The sequence below is a fragment of the Heliangelus exortis genome, chromosome 3, assembly GCF_036169615.1.
Source record: "Heliangelus exortis chromosome 3, bHelExo1.hap1, whole genome shotgun sequence".
Lineage (NCBI taxonomy): Eukaryota > Metazoa > Chordata > Aves > Apodiformes > Trochilidae > Heliangelus > Heliangelus exortis.
Genome location: NC_092424.1, coordinates 90787133 through 90800087, shown reverse-complemented (window position 1 = coordinate 90800087; position 12955 = coordinate 90787133). Strand labels below are relative to the sequence as shown.

General features: G+C 36.9%; 1 protein-coding gene across 3 annotated transcripts in view; it reads right to left on the bottom strand.

The window, feature by feature from the left end:
* Positions 1-959: 959 nt before the first annotated feature.
* Positions 960-12955, bottom strand: part of HMGCLL1 (3-hydroxy-3-methylglutaryl-CoA lyase like 1) — a 76638-nt gene continuing 64642 nt past the window's right edge. For 2 of the 3 annotated variants that reach the window (XM_071741696.1, XM_071741698.1), the window contains exons 8-9: positions 10371-10496; positions 960-6408 (exon numbers count right to left, since the gene is read on the bottom strand). In XM_071741696.1, coding sequence (XP_071597797.1) covers positions 6295-6408; positions 10371-10496 — 240 coding nt within the window. In that variant the 3' untranslated portion in view covers positions 960-6294. The remainder of the gene's footprint in view (positions 6409-10370; positions 10497-12955) is intronic. The other variant, XM_071741697.1, reaches the window with a different exon arrangement.

The following is a 12955-nucleotide window of genomic DNA, read 5'->3' as shown; positions in this document are numbered from 1 at the left end:
GCCAGAAGGATAAAGCATGAATTTCAGCCTTACAGCACTCTCCTCTGAAAGGGAACATACTGTGTTCCAGTTTTTTCATTCAACATCGTTCATGGAGTTAATCTAAAGATTGTTTCAATTTAAATGTGTGAAGAGATTTGAGCTCAGTATGCAGGACTAGCTGTTCCTTATTCAGTAGTGAATCTACAAGGCTGTAAACTCAAAGTTTCCTTTTCTCCTGTCTCACCAATGGGAGTCTTGAACTCTTCAAAAGACTCTTTAGAAACCATCTGATCTTCCTCAGCTGACTCACCAGTTTGAGAGGTAAGAGTGTGGGCTGCTTGGAGAAACAGGCGTGGGCTCAGCCTGTCTGGTGTGGCAATCACCCCGTGACACTCTGAGCTAGATGTCAGATCCAGCCAGTAACACAGAAGATGGATGGACACAGTGCCAACACAATCCTCAAGATGTGCTTTAAGAGTGAACACCATTCAGTTCTTTCAGAAAGTGAGTGTGAGTGTCTTTCCACCAGGAAAAATACTGTTGGATTCAAGCTGGTAAAGATAATTAACTGCAGCTCACATTGAGACACTTCAATGGTAGCAGAAGGTAGGGACTTTTCCTGTTGACTCTTCCAAGAAAATCCCCTGATCAACAAGCTGAGGTTTCAGACCACCAGCTGAAGTCATTCAGTCTCCCACAAAGTGTGCAGGGGGCCTTAGACATCACTTAGAAGGCACGGATTTCTCTCCCACAACATTTGAAGTTAGATCATGCCTCACTGAATTTCTTGACTCCCACCTCCATTCCTGGCTGTAGCTTTCAATGGTTAGTTAATGGAGGGAAGAAAGGTTTCCCTAGTAACTTAGGAGAGATTCGTCAGCTATAAAAGCACACAGGAACAACTGATAAAAAGGTAATTCTGAGAAAATGCACTCCAAATGGATTACGAGGTAACAAAGTCAACACAGGCACACATGTCAGAGTGACAGCTTATATTTGCTAATGCCTTACGTGTGAGCTGGTTAGTCAGAGCTGCTGAATCTGGCACAATACATGAGCGTATCAGTTTCAGTAAACACTGAGATAGATTTTATTTCAGCTTTAACACCACATATTGCAAAATCACAAATGCATTTAGCCAAGAGGGTACATGACAATTCCTTAACAATCATTTCATCTCTTTGACATTGGTTTCAAAGGACTAAGTTGACTTTGGCTGTGGTCCTTCTGCCTGCTGTGTTATTGCAGCAATGAAGATCAACACTGTGTTAGAGCAGGACCGTAGAGAAAAATAATCTTAAAAAAATATATTATAATGAAAGAAAAGCATTGATCAGCAAGTCAAGAACTGGAAAGCAAGTGTCTTTCATTCACTTCTCCAGACTGATTCTTCTGTTTAGTCAGTTTTGCAGGCATTTCACAATCAATAGAATACTTAAGGCAGTCTGATAAATCATAGAAAAAATCAGTAGCAGAGATTTACTAATTTTCAGGAATCACAGGTATAACTAAACAATATTTCTACCCCGTGAAAATAACTTCATGAAAAAATAGGCATATCTTATACATTCACAATAGCTCTTTGGACAAGTGTTATTTCATTTCAACAGCACTGAACCCAAACATAGGAGTTTTACCTCACAGACTTGCAGTCTTCATTTTGTGACTCCTTATTACAATAATAAAAGTTTTATGAACTCAAATGACGCTATTAAGAAAGGAAAATTAGCCAAAGCCTCTCTGGACTTATTCACAAGAGCAGAATATTCACTTCTTATTTCCATATACTCTGGTTAAACATGAAAATGAAATATTAAAGTGCTCGTCCAGAGCCAAGTTGCCCTAATACATAAAAGTATAAACTACAAAGCAAGCTTCTGCTGGAAGACATTAACACTATCCCTGTATGGGGTCCACATCATTACTGTCTTGTGAAAGGCACTGAAGAGCAGTTATGACTGTTACTAATGGAACTGATCAACTTCTCCTCCAAAAAAACACACCAGCCATGCCTTTAGAACAACATAATATCTTGGCCAGCTGAAGAAGCCATTATTTGACTTTCTAGCTATTGCCAACAACATGGGAAAAAGAAAAAACACTATGAATGTATTAAAGAAATTTCCAGTAATATGACATTGATCACCCATTGAACCTTCACAGGTTCAGACCAGGGTGTAGACCAAAGACTGCCCTGGGGACTCCAGTTTACCTCCTCCATGGCCTTGGAAGAAGTAAGTTGATCTCTACATTGTTCTGTGAGATCTCTGCAGTGGCTTTGATACAATGAACAACAGAAGAAAGTCTCCAAAGTAAATAACTTGGTACATCTAATTTGTCTCTGATAAGACTCAGAGGGAGCAGTCAGTGTAAGTACTGCTCCCTTCTCTGCTCTCCTTCTGCAGGCTCCCTTAGAGCTTATGGTATCTTTCCATAAGTAGAGAGGAGTGTCAGCAAAAGACACAGGGAGACAGCATATGCCCACACTCCAACAGTGTGATCACAGTATTCAGCACAGTGTTGCTTTTTCTTTATACCTTTCAACAAAGACATATATATTTTTTATAATGATATAGTATATCAATAGGAATACTTGCTCATGGAAGCCAAACACCTGGATGCAGCCAGGGGGTTACTTCAGGTTGAAATGACAGCAATGTATTCAGTGGGTGACACTGATAGGGACTAAAAGAGCAGGCATTTCTAGTGGTGGGTCACTCTGATATAAGCACAAAGATTTAGTTGAGAAGCACTGGACAGCTGTAGTGTCATCAAACCACTAGTAGCTGCAGTGCCATGTTTTTGAACCTATAGGGTCTCAGCTACTTTATTATGTGCTGAACTCAAAGCTGCCTGTGGGAGTGATGCATTGTCATGGCATAGATCCCGCATTAGCCCTTGAGTTTAAGGGCTATGTATGTCTATTTTTTTAAGCCAAAGATAAGATTAGGTGTTAAAATGTACTACACAGTCAGAATAATCCCAGCCCAGAAAAGCAGAGAAGCAGCATTTTACATGCCCAAAAATTTTAGCAGCAAGAACATGAGATGTCTCAGGATTCTCAGTCACACTACAAGTAAAGAAAGATTTTGTGGAGACTGCTCACCTGGACCCACAAAACTAAATTCATCCCAAGTGGCACTTTTGGAAAATAAACATTGTTGGCTTTTTGTTTGGTTTTTTGTTTTTTTTGTTTTTTTTTTAAATCTGGCTCTATGTTTCTTCCTCCCTTGTAACATTCATAACAAATAATCTACATGTCTGTGCCCTCCATCCTGGATTACTATAACTCAGTGTGTGGTTGAAGCTGAACGTGCTGGTAAAGCACAGGCTCCAGATGTGACTGTTCATCTTTTCCAATGCTCACATCATTACAGAATAACAGACCTACATTTAAGGCTCCACACAAGCTCCAAAGTAGTTTCTAAATCTGAGCCAATCCCCAATCAAGAACTGAGGCATTTTACGTTGTTCATTCCTACAATTTAATGGGGAATGTACCCTGTTCCAGTGCTTAGGGACTGTTCAGAACCTGGGAGTTACAAACTGGACAGCCCAGATGCAGAGAAGTCTAGGATGCACCATGCACAGGGGCTTATCTGTAAGGGTCTTCTAGTGCCAAAGCAATCCTTCATGGTAGGTAGGAACAATGAGACCTAAAACTGTCAAAGAACTGAGTGGAAACAGCTTTTTTATTCTATAGCCCATGTTTTACATAGTTATTTTATTTAATGCAAAAGCTGTGGCACTAGTAAAACCACTTACTTTTATCTAAGATATTGTAGTTAGTATAGTTACCAAAAAAATGTATGGCATCAATTCAGTTCCTAACCTGGTCTATAGTTAAAACCCTCACCACTGCTTTCAAGGAAAAAACCTATAATCAATTGCAAAGACTTTTTTTTTTCTTGTGATCTTTCTGGTCTCAGGAATTTTAAATTTCATCCTACCCAGTGACACAATTTCATCTAGATTTAACAGAAATTGTGTACTTTTTCAGTTCTGTATATAGCCCAGTGGTTAGATCCATTGATTAGGATGCTAAAAACATGTATATTTGAGTCTCCTAAGGCTGGGTAACAAGCTAACCTCAGATCAATTGTTTAGCCCAACATTCAGGGTAGTATTTAAAAGGTAGTTTACAGAACAATTACTTTCTTTTCAAGGGCTGGCTTCACTTCCCAGGAGAAGCTCAGTCTTGCTCATTGCAGTTAAAGGTGTTCATAGGATCTTGGATGGAAGAACACTCATTAGACCCTACATGAGGACTGCATCCTTCACCTCAAGATTAGCTACTTCTGTGCCTGTACAAAAGCAAACTAAAGAGGAAATTTTATTTTTAAACAAGGACGTATTACAGCGTGGTCACCTTCAGGGGTAAATGGCACCTGAATTAAGAAGCTTTTAGGATGTCAACTCTGGCACCTCTTTTAGGCTGAACTACTAATTATTAGACTAAGTACAGATTAACTACTGCTGCAGATTTCTCATTGTATCTAACCTATTATACAATTTTTAAATCTGTGATTAGTTCAAGACCATTTTTATTAAACTTTGTGTTGTGATACATGAGCCAGAGTGTCTGCTAAATATCAAAGCCCCAGCTGAAACACAGTAAAATGAGGCTGGAGCATTTTCTGCAGTGATCCAAGTATCTATCAAGCAAATCTGAGTATTTGTGTCTCTAAGAGTACTTGAAAGTCTTCACACTAGATACAATAGAAAAAAGTTTAATTAATATTTTGGATAGACAGGCAAGATATTTCCTGTCTCACCTGAACACCTTTCTTTGCTTATTTCTTGACTCTTGCAATGAGCAGAGTTTTGACTATCATTATCACATAAACAGGATAGAGGATTTATACCAATTTTACATCTTTGAGTTACATTGCATGCAAAGTCTGACTTTCTTAAGATGTGCCAGCTCTAAACTACAATACTGGCTAAAAGATCTCAAAAAAATGGACTTTGGAATTTTGAAGACAAGATGAGACTCAGCTGTAACTTGGCAGAGTTGAGTAACAGGAAAAAAATATTCAGCCTTTTCTTTCTTATGTTATCTTTATGTTCTTTCATCTTACCTTTTCCCAGCTATTCATATTTTGGAGGAAAATGAAGAATATGGGAAAAGGTCACAATCCAGGGTTTTGAACTTTCATGCTAATAGGTTATTTTCAGAAAAAAACCAAGATTGAGTACACAGAGAATTACAGAGGATCCTACACAAACAACCAGTAACAGCACTGATGTTTCAGACTGGAAAAATAACAATATATTCATAACAGATTTCAACAGTTTATAGAAAAGATAAGGTTCTTTGAATTTGCCCTTTCCTGATCTAAAAATGACAATGCAGTTTACTTGGTTGTACTAAGACATTGCAAAGTACAATAGCATCAGCAGAGCACAAAGAAAAATTTTAATTTCCTTTATGTAAGCTAGTCCAGCAGAATATTATTCTCCTCAAGAATTTATGACTTGTAAGTAAGGATGTCAGTTCATAGAGTATGAAATAAAAAAATCAAACTGTTCAATGAGACCTTGGACAAAATGTAGCCCCTTCTACACTACTATTACTACCCTGAATGATGGTTGAAAACCTTGCCAGTTTTTAATTGCATTATATAATTAGGTTTTAGTATAGTTGACAAAAAAAAAGTAACTACCACAAATTTAACATATGTAAAAAAATAACTAAATTTGCATTAGATTTGGCAGATCTGTCAGACTGCCATCCACCACAAAGTCTTGGAACAAGATAAAGTCATTCATGTACTTAACAGATGTTAAACAAAACAGAAATTAAAAAGTGCTATTGATAAAAAATTCTGATAGTGAATTCAGATTTGGCTCCATGTTCATAACACATCTAACCTGACAAAATGTAAAGATTCAGATAAATAAAATCCATAATAGAATGGCCACATGTAGTGTGGTATCTCATAAACTATTTGGACTGTTCTAAAAGTAAACTTGTTTAAAATTAACTATATGTTGACTATTTCTATCCAGTTTTCCTGAAAGGAACTAAAATTCAGTTTGAAACATTGTGCAATGTCTTGTTGCTTATACATTTTTCTCATCTGTAGAAATACCAAGCACAGGGTTCTGTACTACAATAATTTATTTCTTGCTTACAAATTGGACAATTCTTGACAAGACAGTACAGTACAATAACTTTTCCCATAATAAAAAGTTATACAGGTTCTATTTTGGTTCTTTGATGAAGTGGTTTTCTTATATTTGTTTTCTTGATACAAATTTCCTTGGTAGATGTGAAATGTAATTAAGCTGCAAAAAACCCCAACCTGTTTAATTGATGGTTCCAGTACTGAAGGAAGCTTGTGCAACCTTTGAGTTTGTTTTCTTGTTCAAAGCTGTACAGATGAAGTTTCCAGCTTCCATCACTGCATAAAGATTTACTCCCTAAAAAAGAGGTGAAAGATGTTAAGAAAAGTAAATGCATGTATTGAAAATGCTTAAGCTCCACTCATTTTAATCCTGAGTTTAATTTCTGCAAACAAAGGTCCTGATTCATGCCATAGATTGGTAATAGGTATTGGTAGATTTAAAGGCACATAGACTGTATACTCAAAAGAATCTGGAATAAAGAACTGGAATAACAACTGAAAGTTGGAAGAAAATCAGTGTGTCTACATTTGTGCTTTACTTATTTATCACCCAACACTGAGAAATTTCATGCTTATAAGTACCCTATTTGCAGCTCAGGAAAATGGAGGAAACACTCCTGTATTGGCAACCTGAGTTCAGTGAAAAACAGGATCCTCCTTCTTGGAGAATTTACTTTCAATACAAAATTACCATTTACATTGCTAGAGTAACTGAGCAAAAAGTTGCAGATGCTTATTCTGTCCATTCTAAAACAAAAATGTTCCTTGAGCAACCAAATGTATTTCTAAATACCTCAAGATACATATCAGTACTGCTTGATTACTAAAATGGAATCAGATCACTGATTAAAGAGGGGAAAAAAATCCCTTCATTATTAGTCTCCTGGATTTCTCACGTATAGCAAAGTTTTAGAGTTAGATCATGTAAGTAATGTAAGTACTTACTCCAAAGATTGGAATTTACAAGTCAATAAAATGCCTGTAGAAGGGATGTGAAAAGGAAATTTGAACTATCACTCAATACTAAGGAGCCCAAGATGCATTGCACCACAAAAAACGTTCACCATACTTATAGATTTATGCCCTGAAGTTCAGATCAAGGCCTGACTTAAATGCTTAATCCTTTAATTTGGTCTAGCACTTATTTCCATATTGCACAGTAAATTTACCTTTTTCTTTCATGGTTTTGGCAAAAAAATGATAATGAGAATAGGTTACTTTACAGAAACATAATCAAAACCAAAAAAGCTTCAAAGTTTCCAATCAGCACCACCTAAAACATACTGTTCAAAGGCATCCTTTTATAACTGTTTCATTTTAATATGCTTATAATAAGAGTGACTTCAGCTCATTCTGCTTATCCTTTATTGGCCATTACTTAGGCTTAGTTTGTAGATTGTTACGGCACAAAACAAAATCTAAAAAAAATCTTAGAGTATCTGTGCTTTTTTCCTAGGAAGAAATGAGAAACATACCACCACGGATGTACTTGGTCGTTAGATTATGGAAGATGACAAAATAAAACCCCTGAACTACCCAAAATTCTCATTTACAACAGTGTAACACTGCATAACGTGGTATGTGTTGATAAGAAACACATGTTTGGAGTTCACATTCATTAAATAGAATACAAGCATCTCTGCCTTTTTCATTGCCTTTCCTATGTAAGTGTCATGAACTGAAGAGAATTACCATGAGGGGGCAAAACCCACCATTCACAGACATGACTCACTGATGAGGATGGGACGGGTATTTGTGAGGTTGTGAGGCAAAACCATGTCTTCAGATAGCTCTCTAGTGTATTTGGTAAGCATTCCACATATCCAGAATAATTCCTTGACACCAAGGAACAAAATGATGAAACACAAAGACAAGTAGCTATGCACTTGGATGAGTGCCTTAAGTCAGAAAGCAAAGTCCTTTAACTCCCACTGACTTCAATTAATCAATTCTCATTCAGCCTTCATAAATACCAAGTCTATTATCTCTCTGAACTTTGGGTTCAGTGTTAGTAATGCAGGGCTGACAGTACTTAGCTGCTTCTCAGAAAAGCTTGTTGTTTGCCAAGCACTTTGAAGGCATCATCAAGACGAGTACTATTGCTGTAATTACACAGGAACCATATAGACACTCTTTTGATAGAAAGAACCTGTCCCCCTGCAACATTTCATAAGCATTAATGATCTATGGCATAATTATCTATCCATTACCATGGCACAATCTCTTTGTAGATGGGGTCTGATAGAAAATTATTTCACATTTAGACTTCTAGCGATTCATATCACACACCACTTCTTGGTTACGTGTTCTGAAGAACAGTATAGAACAAGCATTAACACATTTTGAAGTATCTAGTCAAGCTGAACACAGTAATGGATACTTAAATACTGTTCACCCTTTGGTTGACACTTTAAATGACTTCAGTCAACAAAATGAAAGCTTTAAGACATAGCTGAGAGGAACATGAGAAAGCACTCTTTGCAAATGGACAGCATTAGTAATTAAAATTTCATCTGGTGCCATTACAGCAAAAAGGACATATTAATAGCTTTTTGTGATAATTATTTTACTATTTACTATTTACTGACTATTTGTGATAATTATTAATTGGCCATGGTACCAGAACCAACCAACAATGCAAGACCAAAGCTCATATATTAATAATAATTTTGAGCCTCTGTGTCTCTCGTTCAGTAAACATCTCATTTCTTAATGGGTCAAAAAAGGGTCAAGAAGCAAAGCATTGTGTTTTGCTACTGATAATTCCAAATTTAAAAAATATTAAAAAAAAAAAAGAAGAAGAAAAAGAAAACCAAGAGGAATAAGTGTTTGATGGTAAGCTACTTATCTCCATGGGATTTAGTATTAGTGTTTAGCTAGGCTGCTGTTTGGACAACAGATCATTAAAAAATCAATAAGTCTTATCAAGAAACTTGAAACAACATATATTTCAATTAATCTGGCAATTTTTATTTAATTGATTCCTTTTGCCACCAGTCATTTAGACAAGTCAGTTAGTATTTGCCCAAGGAAAGACTATACTGAAAGCCTAAGTCAAAGGTGTAAAGCAATGTGAAGTGAAATGGATGATTTCATAGAATCACAGAATCATAGAATGATTTGGGTTGGAAGGGACCTTAATCTATTTCCAAAGCCCTCTGCATGGGCAGGGGCATCTGCCACTAGACCAGGTTGCTCAAAGCCCCATCCCAACCTGGACTTGAACACTTTCAGGAAAGGGACATCCATTACTTCTTTGGGTAACCTGTGCCAGTGTCTCACCACTCTTGCAGGAAAGAATTTTGTCCTAATATCCAATCTAAATTTACCCTCTTCCAGCATTAAAACTGAAATTTCAGCATTAGCCCTTGTATATTCTCCTTTGAGCTTGATTCTCAAACTCCACATATTAGTTAAAGGTAAAATCTTGGTATTGCTTGAGTCAGCACAAACCCATTAAGCCATGTGTCTAGAACAATGATGACCAACAGGAAGAACATATTCTTTGGAGGAAGAAGTATTCCTTGGTTCCCAGGAATAATACAGAACAATTAATGTGCCGGCAAAGACATCAATACTAACTGTGTACTCTTCAAGTGTGGATGCTCACTTGTAAGGTTCATTAAAGTGCAGTTCAGAGCAGATAAGCTGCTTTAATCTCCCCTCTAAGAACAAGGCTGGAAATATAAATGGTTGTGAAGCCTGCTAGCCAATAAAAAAATTTGTATAGTTTTAAAATATACTAAGTGGATACTGAAAAAATCGCAATATCCTGTGCCTAGGCTGCTCCAAAAAACATATATTTTTTTCTACTTTGAAGGCAGAAAAAATGACAACAGATTAGTAAGCACTATGAACAAAATCCAAAGCTCTGCGAAAAAATTTGATGTTCACAGTCATTCCACTGGAGAGCTGATCAGCCTTCTGGGAAATGTCTATCCTAGTGATTGTTTGGTGGTTACTGAGGCAGAACAAAGACTGAAAGCAGCTACTACAGAGCTCCTCATCGCTCCAGGAAGGGAGAGGAGTTTATTCAAATTCCTGTCAAATATACGAATTAGTTCTACTCTAAATTGCTAGTGAAGACAATATGATACATTTTACTTGTCAAGCCATGTTCAAGCACTGAATTTGCAAAAATCTGCTATTTGCTCTGACTATGTACGGCACAGGTAACTGTCAAGTATGATACATATATTTTTATAGAAAATATTTTTGTTTTCCTTGAAGTCTTGATTAGAAAGCAAAATGTCTTACCGTATTGATCCCCAGACCATTAAGCATGTATATCACATCTTCTGTGGCTACATTTCCAGTAGCACCTTTTGCATAGGGACAACCACCCAGTCCTGCAACTGATGAATCCACTACAGCAACTCCCATCTGGAAGACAACAACCCAAAAATGCTGCATCAGCACAGGGTATTATTTATAATTATTCATAAATATCAGGCTATACATATTAGTTACCATGGATAAAATACACATTTCTGAACAAATGGATGTGCTTCTTAGAGGAAATTCCTTATAACAGCATTAGCCCTGACATCTTTATAAGGTAAAACTGCTCAAACACAGGATGTGGAACAGAAATCTAATGGTCCATTACATGGGATTTTGGCAGCTAAGATGACTGCTAGTTTAGAGCCAAAGAGAGCTTTTATGCTTTTTCATTCTTTATCTCTCTACATGTATCTAAGCTCCCTGCAAAGGTTTACATCCAACCAAATACAATCAATGTGTTTATTCAACTGTGTAATTTTAAGCATATGTAGGTATAGGTCCGTGCAAGTTGGATGTCTCAATATTAGCATCTGATTTACATGTCATCCAAAAAATTTTCACACATATGCCCTCTAAAATGTTTTGTCTTAAGGGCTGTTATTCCACTGAGAACTTTCTCCCCAAAATTTTCACTCTTTTTCTTCCTCTTTATCAGAGATCATGAAGCCACCATGTAAATAATATTTTAATTCTTGTTTCAGAGCAAGACTACAGGTATTTTCACCCAGATTGAACAGCACCATGTAAGGAAGAAACAAATTTTGTCAGATCTGCTTAAATAAAAGCTTAAATAACTTTACTCTGGTGAGTCAGACCCATTGTTTATTGTATTCTCCTGTTGAAAAGAAAACACCTCCCCAAACCAGCAAGTTTTACATCTTAAAACAGTCCTGGAGTATCTTTAAAAACCTTAGTTTTTAAGCTGGTGGGAATAACAGAATATCTTGGATATCGTGAAGTTCTCCGTAAATATAGCTGCAAATCTCTGAATATTCTTTTAGGGTGTACTTGATGCAGACTGTTAGGCTTTCTCATTTAAATAAAGACTTAAGAAAACAGCTAGGGGTTATAAATTCATAATTCTCTGATTTTTATTTTCCTCTCTGATTTTTATTTTCTTCTCTCGGCATCCAAGTTCCTTCTCTCTCCTGTTCCTTTCTCAGCATATTCATGATAAAGAATAGTGACAAAATTATAATATTAAATTATATTTATTATTATATCTATTTATTATTTAATTATATTTTATTATATTAAAATAAAATATTAAAATTTTTATGGGACAAGACCTTCCCTGGGAGACTGACCAGGGAAGGAAAGGAATGGAGCCTGTGATCTCCACTGACTCGTTTAGTGAGCTCTTGCACCTGCATCTTTCTGTGATTAGATTTTAAAATGAAGTTGAAATCAGAAAGCATTTTTTTTTTCCTTTTTAACACTTCAGGCATGTGTTCCAGTACACAGTGTATCCCATGGTAGAGAAAGCTCTTCAGATTTCCCCTTGTAGATTAGATGCCTTTGGAGGCACTGAGGCCATACAGATAATCAGAGGTGGGCAATGACATTAGGCAGAAGGGTCATCAGATCTTCAAAGCTTCTCCCAACTTTAAGCACATCTCCCTAGCACTCATTTAGACAGACATAATTAAAAAATGCAGAAGCCAGGCAGACTGAACCAGGATACAATCATGGCTCAAATTCAGGATAGGAGTTCCTGCAGAGAGATCAGTTTTTCAAAACTAACTTTTTTACTTTTGGTTCTGAGAGACTCAGAGGTTAAACCATGCCTGTTATTCACATTTCCAAGTCAGTAAGATCATCTTAGAGGCCTGACTGCAAAATGAGCTGATTTCTGTTGTTCTCCTAAGGCACCTACATTTTCTATAGGCCAGGCTGGGAGCCTGAGCTTCTCAGTAACATCCATGAATACAACTTGCTGGCAAGGTAGGCAGAAGATGGTGTCCTGCATGTTGCAGCTGCTGAGTTCTCTTTCTGAATATACCCATCAGAGATTTTTTTTTTTTAAGTTCTGCAGTAAACTTCCCCAACTCTTTGTTGTTGGGAAACCCAAATTTGCTTCTAGTTTTAACATTGCTTTCTACAGGTTTATTGTTGGCCTTAGAGGTTCTTTGAAGTGCCAACATTTCTGGTGGGCAATTAAAAAGAGAAGTTTAACGAAGGAGGATTCCCACAACTACCCAGGGAGATGGCTGAGTCTCCATCCCTGAATGTGGTTAAAAGTTGTCTTGATGTGGTGCCTGGGGACGCAGTTTAGTGGTGGGCCATCAGGAATAGGGAAATAGGGTTAGAACAAGGCTGGACTTGATAATCTTGAAGGTCTTTTCCAGCCTGAGCAATTCTATTATTCTGTGATTCTATGAAGAGTTGTCTCAGGTCCTATTCTCAGGCAGGGAATATTGTATTGAGCTAGGTAGCTGCCCAAAGCCTGTAATAAAGACCTCAAAAGAGTCAAGGTGCATAACTGTGGCAGGCAAGACAGTTCTGTTTAATATTGCTCACACTGAGTCTCTCTGAGAAAGGATATTGCACTTTAAAGT